Here is an 18,456-nt window from a genome sequence, read left to right on the forward strand (position 1 = left end):
CCTCGTCACTTCTGAGCAAGTCTTGAAACCTTTGCTTCGCGAGCATTGTGTTGCAGCCCACATTTTAGGACATCAGACATCAATCTTCTGTGCTTTTTTGATTGACAATTCTTGGCCACAAACCACTCATTCCCGACGTTGCTCCTGTATAACATACATTTATTGTTGTTACCTACCACGAAAAGAATATGTAAACAAAATGTCAGCGTTTTTTTTTCTTGCGCCGAGTAGCAGGTGTGTGCTCGCGAGTAAAAGATGGAAAAAAACTTATACCGATTCCCTTCCACTGTATTTGCACAAATTACTGAAATCATATTCTAATTAGCTGACACTGGTGCTCATTGATTAATGTTTCTTCACGGGTAACTGTTTGAGAAAACTATGTTTTAACTCTATACAGTGTCATTGTTTTGTTGGTTTATTATTAAGACATCAATTAGTTCTGTGGCTTTATACTTCTATTGAGCCACCCTAAAATAAGTTACTTTCTTTCTTTCAGTATTTCAGAAAGACCTTGAGAGGGACGTCATTGGCGACACGTCTGGTAATTTTCGGCGTCTGTTGGTGTCGATGTGCAATGTAAGTGTGCGAAATTGGTGCGACAAACTACGACACAAAAAAATACAGAGTTCAGTGTTTACAGACAAGTTCTGTTGTGAAAACGTTCTTCCTTAATTTCTTCGTATAGGAATCTATAATGATCCATTATGTTAACATACTTATTAGGCGTGCTAGCCTTTTTCAGTTGTAGATTTTGTTCGCTGCGTTTACTTAGAGTCACGATTACTGAATAACAGAGTCAAACTCACCATGCATTGGTTGTTCTGGTGGGCTGAGCTTATGTGCCGTATTCTGGCCATAATAACTGATTACATACCAGTTTACAGACAGTCACTATAATCAATGTCACAACGTTCTCGTAGGAAAGCAATGTACACCGAAATTCAGTTTGTGGGCCAAAAAACATGAAAATTTTCATATGATACATCATAACTGTAGTGACATAATGTGTCAGACACTTTCCTGTTGGATACACGCAGCACGGTTATCGTTTCTTGCAGAAAAGGAAGGCACACACTCACTTAGGAAAATGAAGAGATCATGCCAAAGCGAACGACAACACTATCAGTTGTGCCAGTCAGAGCTACACTGCAAGTAGAAAGCGACAATTTAATGACATTGAATAAACGAAGTTACACGTTACCACTCTTGCGTAATCACCTAGAAGGGGGAGGGGCAGCAATCTTGCCATTGGTTTCATATAATCAATGACTGTTTGCTTTGCTCGCCTCCTAGGTGACGCAAAGAGAGGCTGCGGTTGTTCTCGCTCCGGCTAGAACACGCTACAAGCAGCTGCCGGAGTGCGCAGGCAACGCGCTCGCGTGTTCCCTTTCATAAGAATTGACAGTGTACGTCGGTGGCGCAGTGGGTAGAGCGCTGAGCACCGAGAAGACACGGGATGAATTTTTAGGTCACCCAAATCTACGAACTTTTGCTTCTTACTTTTATTGGTCATCTGTTTGTGGGAATTTTCCTAAGACCACAGAATGAGGTCAGTGAAATTTCGGTTGACCGCGGCACAAAACACTTTCGGATTAAAAAATTCAAACTGTGTTTTCCAGGCGCAGCGGGAAGAAAACATCCCTTTGGATTCTGCCCGTGCACGCAGTGACGCTAGTGTGAGTCCTGCATCCGTTTTTGTTTCTGCGGTCTTTACGCCAGTGCCTAGCTGTACAGGGTTATTTACGAATTGAGAAATGTTACTTCCATATGAACACAGCAATTAAACCTTGGCCCTCGCTCCCCAGTGGCTGCGAAGCAACTGTCATGGCGGTGGTCAGACCTGCTACGCAGTGGAGGTTTCTGAGAATATCTGAGTCTGGACATGCCACCATTGGAACCTGAACTCGGCTACGTTTAACGCTAGAACGCTATCTAGTGAGGCTAGTCTAGCTCTAATATTCGAGGAATTGTAGGGCGTGAAATGGGATTTAATAGGTCTCAGTGAATGCCCCACCATGGTGGTATAGTGGCTAAGGTACTATGCTGCTGACCCATTGGTCACGGGATCAAATCCCGACTGCGGCGGCTGCATTTTCGATGGAGAAAAAAATGCTGGAGGCCCATTTGCTCATATTTGGACGCACGTCAAAGGACGCCAGTTGGTCTAAATTTTCAGGGCACTACACTACGACGTCTTAATTATATTGTTACGCACAAGGAGGACCAGGACGTATACGGCTGAAGGGGGCCGTTTATTTTGGTCGCGAAGAGAAGCGCCGGAGCGGCCAACAGGTTGATGATCGCAGTCTCGTCGTCTTCTTTCTTCCTCCAGCTTGGGGCAACCAGCATGTTTACCCATCTTCGTTTTCTTCCAAGGCATGCGTAACATTCCTCCCTTCGCAGACGAAGCCCGCCGGGCGAGGTAACCGATTCACCTTGGTGTGTACAACTTCAGTCGAGCGACATGGACTGCTTGGGTTTTAGCGGCTCTTCTACCACTTCTGATGAGGCGAGCTATTGTGTATGTGACTTCCGTGATTTTGTCGAGAACGACAAACGGTCCGTCGTATGTGGCCAAGAACTTTTGGCATAACCCGCGTCTTCGTACCGGAGTCCACAGCCACACTAAGTCGCCTGGGTGGTAAGTTACAGGCCGGTGGCGGACGTCATAGCGTACCTTCGATTTTTCCTGTGATGCCAAAGTGCGTAGACGAGCAATACGACGCGCCTCTTCTGCAAGGCAGAGGATTTCGGTGACCGAGAGGTCCTCGTGCGCCGAGAATGGTAAAACTGTGTCGAGTGTGTGCCGTGGCGGTCGTGCGTACATCAAGAAAAAGGGGCTATAGCCTGTTGTCTCGTGCTTAGCGGTGTTGAACGCGTACGTTATAAATGGTAGCACGTCATCCCAGTTCTTGTGGTCGGATGCCACATACATAGAGAGCATGTTTACAATTGTTCGGTTGGTGCGCTCCGTGAGCCCGTTTGTTTGCGGATGGTATGGCGACGAGTGACGAAGGCGGGACTCACTCAATCGAAGCAGCTCTTCTACTATGTCTGCCGTAAATTGTCGCCCACGATCACTGATGATCACCTGAGGTGGGCCATGTCGGAGGATAACGTGCTGCAGCAGGAACACAGAGACGTCGCTGGCAGTTGCGGTTGGTATGGCCGCCGTCTCGCAGTAGCGCGTGAGGTAATCGACACATACAATTATCCAGCGATTGCCCTTAGCCGACTTTGAAAAAGGGCCCATGAGGTCAATGCCCACCTGTTGGAAAGGTGTGCTTAGAGGTGGCAAGGGCTGTAGAAGACCAGCCGGAGCAGTAGACGGGCGTTTGTGGCGTTGACACTGTGTGCAGCTGGCCACATACGCCTCGATTGACTGTCGCATTCCTGGCCAATAAAAGCGTTCCTTAGCACGGTAAAGCGTCCGCGCAGAACCTAAATGTCCGGACGTAGGATCGTCGTGCATCACACCTAAAATCGCTGTCCGAAGGGTTTCTGGCACTACCAGGAGGAAACGTGCGCCAGTGCTGGAAAAGTTCTTCTTATATAGGAGTCCGTTGCGTACACAGAAATGGCATGCCGTAGGAGCTGTGCAAAGCGATGATAGCCTGGTGTCCTTTCGCTGTTCATCTTTGAAAGTACTGAGGTCGGGAAACTTTGGTGACACAGAAGCTACGAGGTTATCGAGGTCATCGGCGTCACACTCTGTAGTGCTCAGTGGCATGCGCGAAAGGCAATCTGCGTCGGCGTGTCGTCGACCACTTTTGTACGAGACTATGAAGTTATACTCTTGGAGCCGAAGTGCCCAGCGCGCTAGACGGCCGCAAGGATCCCGAAGGTTGACGAGCCAACACAATGAGGGGTGGTCGGTGACGACTGTAAAAGGGCGTCCGTATAAGTAAGACCGAATCGCAAATACTACCGCGAGGCATTCTTGTTCTGTGACAGTATAATTCTGCTCGGGCCTACTCAAGGAGCGACTTGCGTATGCAATCACGTGCTCGCGGTTACCATAGCGTTGAACTAGGACGGCACCAATTCCTATGCCGCTGGCATCTGTGTGCAGTTCGGTTGGAGCTGATGGGTTGAAGTGTTGAAGAACTGGCCGCGACGTCAGGAGGAACTTCAGTTGACGAAAAGAGGAGTCGCACTCCGGAGTCCACTCGAAGGGAGTATTCTTCCGTAGCAAACATGTCAGCGGATACGCGAAATCGGCAAATTTAGGTATAAAGCTGCGAAAATAGGAGCAAAGCCCCACAAAACTGCGGAGCTCCTTCACAGAGCGCGGCACATTGAATGCTTCAACGGCTTCTGTCTTCTGGGGATCTGGGCGGATGCCCTCCTGATCCACTAGGTGCCCGAGAACAAGAGTTTGTCGGTCTCCGAAGTGGCATTTCTTTGAGTTAAGAACAAGGCCAGCGTTTCTTATGCAAGTCAGTACAGTATCCAGACGTGAATTGTGTTCGCTGAAGGTGCGGCCAAAGATGACGACGTCGTCGAGATAGCACATGCAAATGCTCCACTTCAAGCCACGAAGAACAGTGTCCATAAATCGCTCGAACGTCGCCGGCGCGTTGCACAGTCCAAATGGCATCACGTTGAATTCAAAAAGGCCGTCAGGTGTTACAAAGGCTGTCTTTTCTTTATCTTCAGGATGCATGGGAATTTGCCAGTAGCCCGATCTTAAGTCTACAGAGGAAAAGTAAGAGGCCGAATGCAGACAGTCTATGGCATCATCAATACGTGGAAGTGGGTACACGTCTTTTTTTGTTACAGCATTCAATCGGCGATAATCGACGCAAAATCTCCAGGATCTGTCTTTCTTTTTAACGAGAATTACTGGAGCTGCCCATGGACTTACCGACTCTTGAATGATACCGTTTTTAATCACTTCGTTCACCTGCTCATTAATAATCCGCCGCTCGGATGGCGAAACACGGTATGGTTTTTGTCTAATCGGATTGGCCAAACCCGTGTTGATAGTGTGACATGTCCGAGAAGCAGGGATTAGGGGCGCTTTGTCTTTCTGCGCAAAGTCGAATGCAGAGACGTGCTTCGAAAGTACATTGGCCAATGTTCGGCGTTCACTTCTGCTCAGCGACTTATTCACCATTGACAGAAGAGCCGTTTCGAAACTGTGACTACGATGCTCTTCCGGCGCATCTCTAAGCTCGGTCACCAGTAAGGCCTCGTGTTGTCCACTCACGACGGCTAACTTTAGACCATCTGGTAACATCACGGGTTCTGTAGAGCAATTGACAGTCCATAAACCAGCGCGTCCACGTCTGATCGACACCACACAATGTGGGATCAACACATTCTTTTTCATGCAGTTGGTGTACACTGGTTCTATGTTGGCATCAAAGTTGGCGGAATAGCTGTCGCTGCAACCAACAGGTACACGAACGGTTGATAACGGTGGTATGATAGTGTCGCCACAGACACACAATGCCGTCTCATCATGCACAGGGTTTTCCAAGAGTGCTGGCGGAACGTGATCACTCAAGACTATTGTCCCTGTGCGGCAATCGACAGTCGCACCACACTCCCTCAAAAAGTCCATACCAAAAAATAACATGATGTGTCGCCTGCGGAATAATCACGAACTCCGTTGGGATAACGCGGCCTCCGAGAAATACGTTAGCTTGACACACACCAACAGGATGCAGTGCCTCACCACTCACTCCGCAAAACTTCGCAGCTTCATTCCACCTAAATAATACCTTCCGCCCCAAGGTATCTTTAAAACACGCACTCATGACCGAAATGGTTGCCCCCGTATCCACCAAAGCCATCACAGGCACACCGTCAACAAAAACACGTACTTTGTTCTTGAGCATCAACACAGGAGGTATTTCTGATATTAGCACGTCTCCGGCGACCTCACCTCCATCGGCCGCGCTTGCTAGTTTTCCTGTGGCAAAGGAGACGTGTTGCGGCGCCGTGGTGAAGGAGAACGGGGAACACGAGGCGGTGGAGGCGTCAAGCTCCTGTCAGATGTAGGGGAGTGGTTCCGGAAGCTGCGTGTCCAGTAGTCGTCGCGAGGCAGCAGGTGTGTTGCATTAGGGTCGTCGTACGGTCGGTCAGACGATCGTGTGAAGTGTTGTGGTGGGCCGTAGTACGTTGCTCGTGGGTCATCGCGAAGTCGTTCGGAAGGCCGTGCAAAGTGTGGTGGATAGCCATACCGTGGGGCTACACGTCGACGGTTGCAAAATCGCGAAATATGTCCTGGTACACCACAGGAGTAGCAAACTGTGAGAGGTCGAAACTCTCTTTGTTCGTCGATGAATCGAACATCGTCTTCTCTGGCGGAGTGAGTCGGTTCGTTCCGTATATCATAGGGATAGACCGGGCGTCGCGAAGAAGACGGACGCTGGGGGCGTCGGTCATGGCGTGGAGCTGGCAACCGTGGTTCTCTCCTTGGCTGTGGGGGTGCGCTGTACTCAACAGCTGCTGCACTAACCATCGATTGCCAAGGGGTCGTAGAAGGCGGCGGCGCAGTCACTGCCTCACGTGGCACATATACCGAATGTTGGTCGTTTACAGAATGGTGATCAACTGCTGAATGCGTCTGTTCTCTATAGCGAAAAAGTTCTTCGCGAACAATCTCTCGAATCGTCGAGGACAGGTCTGGGCAGGTGCTGGTGTCGATGCTGGCAACCGTTGTAACATTTGTGAGCCGGCCGAACTTTGGAGCAATCCTGCGCATTTTCAGCTGTTCGAAAGTTCGGCAATGCCGAATCACGTCGGACACCGAGCTCAGGTGCTCTTTTCCGATTAGAAAATTATATACATCTTCGGCTATGCCTTTCAGCAAATGCCCTACTTTGTCGTCTTCTGACATCTGATCATTGACCACCTTGCAGAGCTTCAGCACATCCTCTATATACGTGGTACATGTCTCACCTGGAAGCTGCGCGCGTTGAGACAATGTCTGCTCTGCCCGCTTCCTTTTGACGCTCGAGTCGCCGAAACCCGCTTTCAGCTCTGCAACAAAAACGTCCCACGTCGTCAGTGTGTCCTCGTGGTTTTCGTACCACACGAGCGCAGTATCCGTAAGGCAAAAGACCGCATTGCTGAGCTTAGCGGCGGCATCCCAGCCGTTGGATTTGCTGACTCGCTTGTACTGGACGAGCCACGCGTCGACATCCTCTCCCGATTTTCCTCCGAAGGTTGGCGGGACTCGGTAGTAGGGCACGGAACCCATTGGAGTTGGCCTTGAAGCGTTAGATGGCTGATCTTGGGCCATTACGATCGGCGCAGGCGGGAGTCCGGCAAGGCGGCGGCTGCGGCGTAGTCCAGGTAGTGATGCTCCCGTCTTTGGGCTTGTCTTACCCAGCACGCTTCCACCAATCTGTTACGCACAAGGAGGACCAGGACGTATACGGCTGAAGGGGGCCGTTTATTTTGGTCGCGAAGAGAAGCGCCGGAGCGGCCAACAGGTTGATGATCGCAGTCTCGTCGTCTTCTTTCTTCCTCCAGCTTGGGGCAACCAGCATGTTTACCCATCTTCGTTTTCTTCCAAGGCATGCGTAACAATATTGTAGTTTTAGGACGTTAAACCCCACAAAAAATTGGGGCTCAGAGAAGGTAAGAGGACACGTGAGGCTTATACAGTGCCGAAGAATGGACAAGTCCTATGCAATTTTAGCATACCTGAAGCACAGCGCTGCAAAAGGGAAAATGAAAAAAAATCACAGCATGAAAGACGTTACCAGCCTTAAGAGCATGTTTCATTCTGGGTGCTCCCGCTCTTTCTTTAGGCGCTGTAAGTATTTCGCGTATAAGTCACCGCGTTGACTTCTCACGCCCATGCTATTATACGTCGTTTTGGAGAACGTAAGTCATGCCATGCGTGCTGCTGTTCCCAGGAATTACATCGGGCAGGCGTTCTTCGTTGGGGCACAGACGTGTCGGCGTTCAACCGCATCATAGCCGCCCAGAGCTACGAGCAGCTGCGCCTCGTGTTCCGCGAGTACAACGCACTCGCCAACCACACCATCATCGAAGCCATCAAAAGCGAGATGAGCGGAGACCTCCGCAGGGCATTTCTCGCTATCGGTGAGTACATATAGATGTATGCAGTGTGTCCCAACTATCTCGGGCCAAGGTAATGATAAACGAAGAGAGTGCCGATTTTTACAGTAGATGCGAGAGTAATGCCTCAGCCTTACGTCAAAGTATGAGGCGCCGGAGGATTCGAGTGACTGTGTAGACTAAACAGCAATTAAGAGAGCCGCCATTGGCGATGCACGTTTCGCTCATCGATGGCGCTCAGATGCGACGGTGCCGACGGCAAACAATTAACAGGGAGCTTTAGAATAGCACAACGCAAGCCCTTGTGGTGCGGTCAATGCCACTGCGCATGCGTCGTAACGCGAGCCACCGTTCGTGCTTGCGGTCCACCCGCAGAAAAGTTGAAATACCGTGCAGCCCGTGAGTCCCACGAGGCCCGCAAAGCGTTTGTCTCAAGGCTGTGGGTAGCTTCCGTGCATTTAAGTTTTCGGGGGGTGGGGTGGGGGGGCTAAAGTTTCTAATGTTTTACCTAAGAGGGGCAAACGTTATTCTAAAACTCATATGACACCTACTACGCCCGCAACGCCCGCAGCAGCACCAGCGAACGTTATTCTAAACCTCCCTAACAATGTGAGAGCACGCAAAGCATCTCAACTTCGGTCACATTGCATTAGATCAATCGCTTTTGTCTGCTGTGGCGGTGTGTATTGCATTTGCCTGGTGAAAATCAAGCCCTGGGCACATATTCGACTTGTTCACTTTGAAAAGCTCCAGCTCAGAAACACGCGGAGTTCACGTAGAAAAGCTCCAGCTCCTGCTCCAAAACACTCGAAGGGCATCTCACCTTCGGAACTGCAAGCGCAGCCCACATCCGTTAAATGTCTTGGTCCGAGCTCACGAAAGGTCTCCACTCGTAAGTGCAGCTGCTGAGAATATTAGTCTTCGCTTATATGTCCAGCATCAGTATTGGCTTTTATGTCTCGCGAATAGATATAGTGCAATAACTTTTTGTATGCACGGCAGCACGCTATGTGACTGCTCCCATTTTTCCATTTTTCCGGTGTCATTCTTCTGCAATGAGTCCTTAATGACGAGACTGCGAGTGCAGTACACTTGAATGCACCGCAAGTGAATACCAAACGTGTCACCGCCATATTCAAATAATAGACGCATGGCTGTGTCCCGCGTGTGACACATCATCTTGCAGAGGCTTGGTTCCTGGGGGCTTGGCATCGTGCGAGCTCATCCTTGCAACTAAGCCCGTTGTCAGCACCACAAAACGAACTTGAAAGCACCCTTTCTTCTAGGAGCCTAATTCATCATCACAGCTAGTAGTCTAAAAGATTCGGTAATAGTTAATACTGTCGGTGCTTGCTTCACCAGATTTCATTTTTTGTAGAAATGGTATTAGAAGTTTGTTTTTTGCAGCCAGAAGGCAAGTGTTTGAATCGAGTGCTCTGTGCTGTGACATATGGACCGTATTACAACATTTGGGCCGCTTCTTTACTTTCCTTTTTTTTTCAGTGAAATGTGTCTACTACCCCCCCTTATATTTTGCTGAGAAGCTGCACAACTCTATCAGGGTAAGTTTCTTTTTGTTATTTTCATACCGCTAAATTTTTTAAAAACAAGCCCTAAGAAGATATGATTTCACTGCATGTCGGCCTCCACTTCACACGAGTTCAAGTGGGGCAAAAAATAATTCAAAGAAAACTTCTTTTTTCAAATAAGAATAACGAGAATATATAGGGGGTATTAAATGTGTATGAAAGGCAGGAAGGCTAAGATGCGTGTCCTCAAATGATGAATTAAAAAATTCTAACATTTTAACAGATTCGCGAAAGTATCTACGAAAAGAGATTTGTGCCGCCAAGGACCACCAACCTGGCAATTTCTCTGCGTAAATGACGTTAGGGGGTCCAGCTGTGACAATTTTATTCAAAACAGCATTCTGACATAACATAAAATTATTTGATGTAGAGCTGTATTTTGGTCCAGTGATGTCATTCCAAACAAGGCTGCATAGTATTAAGTATACCGTCATAGTGCAGAGTTACAAATTAATTGGGACCGTGTAAAATTCTTAGAAGTCTCTCTAAATCTTCATAATATAAAGAGGAGCCTTCATTAGCTTTTAGTCTTTAATAGGCTTTTCCTTCCATTTTACCAACTGCAGGGACTTGGCACCAATGACAGGGTGCTCAAGCGAGTGATACTGTCGAGGTGTGAAAGGGACCTTGAGCTAATCAAGGAAGAGTACCTCGACAAGTACAAGATGACGCTCTCAACCGCCATTCAGGTATGTATAGGTTTGAACAACTTGCGCACGATTAAGGAGACACGAATAACGTTGAAAAAAAAAACTTGAGTGAAAAAAAAATGCCGGCATAATGAATGAAGTAAACTCTTCTGTGTCACCGCAGAAGGTGTATAGTCGTAATGCTGCGATTTTTTTTTATTTATTTGTACCCTCAAGGCCTACAGGCATTTCAGAGGGGATATATAGGCGGTAGAAAAAAGAGAGGTATATAGGCGTGTCATATGCATGTGTGGGACTGGAGGGCGGCATCACTCAGGTGTCGGTAGGCGTTGCTCCTAGCAGCGTTGCGGATTCAGTACGTAATACGGTAAAAGCTCGTTAATTCGAACTTACAGCTAGTTCCAATTCTCTATCTTCACCACAGCCCTGTGTATTTCTATGGGAAAATCTTCCGATAATTCGAACAGGTCGGTATTCACAATGGTTGATTCAAACTTGAAACTCCCGGTTGTCATCGTTTCATGCACGCAGAACTCGGTGATAACAATACGTTGCAAAACCGAACCGAACTAAATTTAATTCAGATGCAAAACAACAAAATAGCAGCATTTCTCAGCAAATGAGATTTTGGCAGCTGTGCTGGAGCTTTTGGCCAAGCTACATACGATGGTTATGGGGTGGGTACATTGAAAATTACTGATTGTTGTTCTTCAACTAAACTTATTCTGGTTCAAAGAACACGCAGGAGGGACCCCGAACATGTTTAATTTTTATTGCATTAAGTCTACCGTAAAAATAAACATGCTTTGAAGCACAAATAGCCTCAAATATTTTAACATTAAGGTTAACTGCTCAAAAGAATGTATTCCAGCCTTTGTTTCTGAAGTATCATTCACTGATGAATTATGTTCTCCGTTGAAAACTCCATGACGTTAACGGAATCAACTACCAGAAGCATGTAGTAGCTCTTAGATCACGATAACGAATCCAGAGCTGGCGTCTTTAGTTTCTGCCTGCGCAGTGTGACGCCATGTACATTCTAGCGTTCGCCCAATAACTCAAACTCCGATTAATTCGAACAATTTTAGAGTCTCCTCGAGTTCTAATCAACAAGGTGTACTGTAAAATTAAATCCTTTTAATGCCAAATAAGTAACATTTAAATATAAGCTCCATGGGACATCAGAGGCTAGAAAATAGGTGCGCACTTGCATCGTATGGCGGGTGATGGTAGATCGCATAAAGACCGACCCGTTCATGAAAAGTTTTGCCCAATACCATATGTAAATATTAGGCATGTTAGGGATGAACAGACTGTCACCAACAATGTGCTTCACATGTGTTATATAGTGAGAATGGCTCCTGCAGCCACGCTAAAGCACCTACATCATCCTACGATGATGTAGCTGACACAGCATTTATGGTGTTGACGTTAATACTGACACTGATAACATAGAAATGCATTGTGCGCCGCGTAGAGCAGTCGTTATGGTGCTCGGCTGCTGACCCGAAGGTCGCGAGTTTGATAACGGTCGCGTCGGCAAAGTTTAGTTGAAGGCGAAATGCCAGAGGCCTGTGTACTGTGTGATGTCAGTGCACGTTAAATAACAACAGATGGTTGGCGTTTCTCACAGCCATATTGTCAGTTGGGGACGCAAAACCGCAGATATTAACATGGATACATCTTGTCAGCTGACGAATGCGTTGGCAACTATCGTACTCTGTTTACAAGCACAGTGCGACACGTGTACCCTACCGTGTACATGTAACAGGTGCACTGTCACGGACGCCCCATACTTGTGCTAAAAATATCGCATGTGAACTACGACATAAATGACAGAATCTAACACTTTATTATTTGTCACAGGATCTTATTCACTCGATATATTCTGCAGTATGCGCGCTGCTTGATGTATCCACAAAGGTCGGCATTCTTTTCAAAAGTAGGGGTGTGTGAAGGTGTAGTATTTTTGAAATTCTAATTCACTGGACAGTTCTAAGTGAAATTGAGATAGAAGCAAAAAAATAGAGTGAAAGCACTATGGACACGACAAGTTATGGGTATTTCGCCGAGTATGCATATAGCCTGTCGCCTTTCTTTTTTCTTCAAATAACTTTCCCCGCCAATCTACAGTTCAAAAATTTGGCCCCGTATCTGCATGTTACACTGCAAATGTCGTCGAAAGACGATAGTCTTGCGTCTGGAGAGAATGAAGAAAACGTTTATTCGATGTTGTGCGCAAGAAAATCGGTGAATGGTATTCTAGAGGTGCTGCGTCAGAGTGCCTCGAGCGTGCAGCGGAGGCGAACGAGTGCATCAAGACACGTAACACGTGAAATACTAGCGCTATCTTGCAGTTATCTTGGAAAATAAAGCGCGCGGTGCGCGTCCCCATCTTGGAGGTGATAAGGTGTAGAACGCAAGGCGATGGATAGGTGCCGCCACCGCGTCGTCTAAGAAAGGCGTTGGAAACCCTTGCTTTTTCGCGCAAGCGTTGCATTATCAGCGCAGTAAGATAAATGCTGCGGTCCTTAGAATTACTTGCATATACCTGCTCTAGTGTAAAGACACACATACAAAACATTGACGTGTTGTTGTTGTGCCTCAGATATGCGCAATTATTGCTTTTTATTTGACAATTGCACGAGTATGAACGCTGAATGTTGAGCGATATTGGTGGGTGCTGCGGATGGAGTCCACCGTTTGGAATATCGTTTGATGTTGTTTGAGGTACCTTTAAGAGTGGACAAACAGATAAATGCACAGACAGACAAAAATGTTTGCGTCGAAGGTCCCCAAGAAAAACTATCGTTTAAAAAACTAGAAAATGGTGTGGTGGTCATAGAACTCTTGCTATAGGTTGGCAAAGCAGCTCACTTCAGTGAGCGGCTCCGAACGGCTCAGCGCACTAAAGTGAACCGGCTCCGTTCAACAGCTCACCGGTTCACCAGGGGTCGGTTACTCCGTGTACTTCCCACAAGACATCCTAATTGACGACGTCAGTGCTGGCAGCGCCGTATAACCCTTCATTTATTACTCTCTCGAGGCGGATGCGGAGTTGTTGCAAAGGGCATCAAAAGCCGCGCATACGCTGTGCGTCGTCATGGCAAAACTAGTACTAGTCACGTATGATTCGGTAGCTCTCTCTCGCCCACCATTTTTTACGTTTCTTGTCGCATGCCCATGCGCATTATTTTTTTTTAGGGGCGAAGCTCCTTAAAGCGGCGCACCCGTTCATCCCTCGTAATAGTCATAGTCGTAGTCGTAGTGTGTAACCAGTATTACGTTTTGACCTGCAATGTGGTGCCGGTGGGAGATTTCTCTTGTGCGTTGTTGAACAATAAAAAATTCGCAGCGTGCGCGTTAACTAAAAGCCGAATTCTCCTGTCTTTATTCCCCATTAGCAGCCATTGGTATGTACATTGAGCACTATCTGACAAGAAGGGGTTGCTACGTTATACTCGCTGGGCGTAACATCCTTGGTTTTAGAAAGGTTTAGCGATGCATTTCCGATGGAGGCGGAAATGTTGTAAGCCCGTGTGCTCAGATTTGGGTGCACGTTAAAGAACCCCAGGTAGTCGAAATTTCCGGAGCCCTCCACTACAGCGTCTCTCATAATCATATGGTGGTTTTGGGACGTTAAACAACACATATCAATCAATCAAGAAAGGTTTAGCGAGCGTTGAGCCGCAGTGCCATGAATACAGTGAAGTAGTATATACCTTGAACACGAGGTGGTTAAATGTGGGAAGTAGATACAAAGCGCAAGCCGTAAGAAAGTAAAATCCGAATTCTCTTGTCTCTCATTCCCCATTGCCCCGCCGCGGTGGTCTAGTGGCTAAGGTACTCGGCTGCTGACCCGCAGGGCGCGGGTTCGATTCCCGGCTGCGGCGGCTGCATTTCCGATGGAGGCGGAAATGTTGTATAGCCCGTGTGCTCAGATTTGGGCGCACGTTAAAGAACCCCAGGTGGTCAAAATTTCCCGAGCCCTCCACTACGGCGTCTCTCATAATCATATGGTGGTTTTGGGACGTTAAACCCCACATATCAATCAATCATCAATCAATCTCATTCCCCATTAGCAGCCATTGGCATGTACATTGAGCACTATCTGACAAGAAAGGGTTATTACGTTATACTCGCTGGGCATAACCTCCTTGGTTTTAGAAAGGTTTAGCGAGCGTTGGGCCACAGTGCGATGAATACAGTGAACTAGTATATATATATATACCACGTCGAGTTCATGGTATACCATGAACTCGACGTGGTTAAAGGTGGGAAAGAGACACGAAGCGCGAGCCGTAAGAAAGTGTGCGTATGCCATCTCTCGTTTAGTCCGTGGAATGTCCGCTGGATGGCGGTGCTTCTATATGGGGAATATATGATGAAAAGATGCGAGATGGTGGTACTTGGAGTGTTGAATAGATGGACCAACGGATACACAGACAGATGCATGGATGGACGCATGAACGGACGCAGGGGCGGATGCATGGACGAACGCAGGGATGCACGCATGGACGAACGCAAGGACGGACGCACAGATGGACGTGCGGATGCACGAACAGACGCACGCATTGACGGGTGGATGGACGGGCGGATGGACGCATGAATGGTCATACAGACGGACGCATGGACGGACGGATGCTTCGCCTCACTCTCCATCATTCACTTCGTGGATATGTTGCCATTTTTTAGGAGCCCACTCGCACGTGCTGCGATATGCGCGACTCTCCTTCATAATGCATCCGCTTGCTCGCGCTACGCCCTCTTTCGCGTGTTTCAATTCACGCATTTTGCAATGATATATTCAGTAATCCTTGCAGCAACGCGTGCGTCTGACAGAAAACAACAGAATGAATTGCACTCTACACAGTATGTCTTTGGCCTCGTTTTATTGTCATCGTTTCCGAAAATCAACATTTTCATCAAACGTGGTGTGGCACAACCCCAAGCGACTAACAAGTTAACAAAACATTAACAGATACTTGAAGAAATGTACCGCAGTGAACTAGGACAACAAAAGAAGAAGCACACAGGACAAATCACTTTGTCAGTGTGCCTGTTCTTTTGATGTCCCGTTCATTGCGCTTCTTTCCTTCAACTATGTGCATCACCAACTGGCCCAAACCTCTACCCTTCTAAAGAACATACACACTCTAAAGAAGATACAAGCGAGCAACACAAATACCTTTCACACGGCCTCCAAGATGGTGAGCCCACAGCGTGTTGAGAGAAACCCGCCGCGAACCCGCCCTCTTGGAGGGCATGTTTTAAGTAGATCTTTGCTCTCAACGCCAATAGATGGCGAGAAAGCCACACTCACTTAGACCCATCCATCCCACGGAAAGCGAACGAAACGAAGCGGTGCGAGTAAGTACGGTACGGATCCGCCGGGTCAGTGAGAGAGCGAAAGCCTAGGAATCCTCCGCTCAGAGTGAGCGAGAGATCCGTCGTTCAGTTCGTTCATTGGCCCTCGCGGAACCGATGAGCCGCCGAGTCGGCTCAGTAGGTGTTCACCGGCTCAGGCGGAAAGCCGCGAGCGGGTAGTGGCAGCGGGTCAGTTGGCTTCACGGTGAGCCGTCTCGCGAAGAACCGCAGCTAACTTTCACTGAGCCGCGGATCACAGTCTCTGAAAAGATCTGGCTCACTCCTGAGCGACCCATCTTTAACTCTAGCATAATCACCGCTTCATGAGGGCCCCAGTCACCCACAGCTGGTGAAAACAAGGCACGACTTTCAAACTATATTTCTCTTTCGTATCGCGAAAGCAAAAATACAAAAACATTCACACGTATTTTCATGCAACCGTTGTTGAGACAATCGCAGATTGCTGTCGCTGGTAGGTATGCGTAATTTATAACAAGACATTGCGGAGTTTTTCAGGGGTGAAGCTCCTTAGGCTGTGGGTCGTTCCCTCCTCTGTAAGTCGTAGTAGCAGTAGTATGTAGCCACCTCTAGTTTATAAGTTGCCGAATAGATGGCGTTTTGTGAATATGTCCATGGGAATAATACAACTGGATGACATAAGGGGTTTTCACAGCATATCCACGGAGTGAATGATGATGAGTGGGCCATGTGTCCATTCACCCGTCCGTTCGTCCGTCCATGCTTCCGTTCATCCATCGATGCTTCCATCCATACGTTCATGCTTCCGCCCGTGCGTCCGCCTGTCTGTCCATCCACCTGTCCGTGCGTTCATTGTCCTTGCTTCCGTTCTTCTGTCCATGCGTCCATCCGTCCATACGTGATTCCGTCCATGCTTCTATCCGTCCGTCCATGCGTCCGTCTGTCTGTCAGTCCATGCGTTCTTCCGCGTTTCTGTCCATCAATCCATCTATCCGTCCGTGCTTCCATCTGTCTGTCCATCTGTCTGTTCGTCCATCCGTCCGTGCGTCCGTCCATGCGTCTGTCAGTTCATCCATGCTTCCGTCCATCCGTCCGTCCATGCCTCTGTCCATCCGTCTGTGCGGATGCACGGACAGATGCACGCTTCGCCCCACTCATCATCATTGCGAGGATATGCTTTGACTTTTTTCCCTGTAAAGTGAGTAAAACGAATTACGCACGGTTGAATGCACAGACACTTAAAATTCTCACACTTTACAATATTTAACCAAACACACGCGTCACCTAACAGCAAAATAAAATTATGTATTGTTTATTTCAATTTTCACAAAAAGAATGGATCTGTCTTTAAGTATGAATTTCCGGAGTCGTGATACTTCACTGTCATTGTTGTAGTACGTGCTTGTTTCCGTGACCGTGGTTGTGGGAAAGAGAAGAGGCCGTAAAGGTCACCTAATAACCCATTTTTCTGACGGACAGTTCCATCGAATAATGAAGTTCATCATAATGTGAACAATTCAATAATTTTGAAATACGGGAGGACGGGGAGAGTGGGTAAGCGGTGAATGGGCTGTGTTGGCACGCAAACATGCAGAAGTATCTCACTACTATACAACTATACCTTCAAAGTATTCTATCTTCAATGTATCATCCATGGAAATATGTATTCCAATATAAAACCGTATAAATGGCATAAGAGAAAAGATTGAGCGAGGCACTGTAGTGACGCAATCGATTGAAAATGGAGACACAGAAAATTCGCAAGATCGCAGGCTCCAGATATTTGCAATTTTTCAAGTGCTTTCAGGTGTTCAGGTGCGTCCTAATCTTATCGGGGTTTTTGACGCTTTAGTTTAGTTGCTAAATATTCAGTGTCCACTATGACATTGCGCAGCCATCACACTGTCACAATTGATGAGGTTCATGCATAAAGGGAGTACTGATAAAAATATGTCAGCGGACAACGGCGCGGAGGATGGCATAAAAGATTTTTTGGTTAGCTTTTGTTACTGTAATGTCCGCCCTGCTGACGTTTAAACTTATGTGCATCAATTCAGAGGAACAATACACCACACCAAGTTACAGCTCACAATTTGTTTTGTTTTTTGCAGTCAGACACGTCGGGCAACTACAGGAAGGCCCTACTCACCATTGTCCAAGGAAACTAAGGTGTGCCTGACCAGCCGCCACTCTTCATCGGCTCGCATCCGCCGGAGGCCATAGTTTCCGCGGGCGTAAACAAGAGAGTGCCATGAATCGAACTGATTTATTTATGTTGCCGAAGCCCCTGACAATATGGAGCAGCATGAAAATTCGAGGGCGCCTTGCCCAGCAGCCTCAGTAATTAAAATGATGCCTGGCAGCGCTTTTATTCTCGCTCTACGATGGATTTTCGTTTGCGAATATTGTAGTAGCGTCACCCTGGCTCCACTATATGCTTCATTGTATGGTACTTTCTCAAAATTATTCATGCACTGATCACGTTCATAAGAAATGTTGTTTCGCTCGCTAACTGAATGCATGCATTCGCAGTAATTCGATATACATTGCAGTTGCGCCCACCCGCAAACACACGCGCAAAGTACTAAGGCGCGCAAATAGGTTTTCGCTGAGCGTGTTCTTTCTATTCGCCTATGCAGTGCGCACGATTTTTGTTTCTGGCATATCCAGAACTGGTCTACTCGGACTCGTATTATGGCAGAGCCTACGCCAATGCCTTAGTGACATCAGAAGACAACAAGTTTGAGTCGCAAAAAACTAAGATCTTCCTGTCCAACATTCGGTGCTAACAACGATTCGGGACAGTCTGTTTGCATCTTGACATC

At 47.6% G+C, this 18,456-nt stretch overlaps 1 protein-coding gene across 2 annotated transcripts in view; it reads left to right on the top strand.

Moving 5' to 3' along the window:
• The window catches only part of LOC119162059 (annexin A13), a 34,015-nt gene extending 16,013 nt beyond the window's left edge, over positions 1 to 18,002 (top strand). Inside the window, exons 7-12 of one of the 2 annotated variants that reach the window (XM_075879658.1) lie at positions 500 to 579; positions 1,623 to 1,679; positions 7,881 to 8,070; positions 9,550 to 9,608; positions 10,202 to 10,324; positions 17,743 to 18,002. In XM_075879658.1, coding sequence (XP_075735773.1) covers positions 500 to 579; positions 1,623 to 1,679; positions 7,881 to 8,070; positions 9,550 to 9,608; positions 10,202 to 10,324; positions 17,743 to 17,799 — 566 coding nt within the window. In that variant the 3' untranslated portion in view covers positions 17,800 to 18,002. The remainder of the gene's footprint in view (positions 1 to 499; positions 580 to 1,622; positions 1,680 to 7,880; positions 8,071 to 9,549; positions 9,609 to 10,201; positions 10,325 to 17,742) is intronic. The other variant, XM_037414541.2, reaches the window with a different exon arrangement.
• The last annotated feature ends 454 nt before the right edge of the window (positions 18,003 to 18,456 follow it).

This window comes from Rhipicephalus microplus, chromosome X, assembly GCF_043290135.1.
Source record: "Rhipicephalus microplus isolate Deutch F79 chromosome X, USDA_Rmic, whole genome shotgun sequence".
NCBI lineage: Eukaryota > Metazoa > Arthropoda > Arachnida > Ixodida > Ixodidae > Rhipicephalus > Rhipicephalus microplus.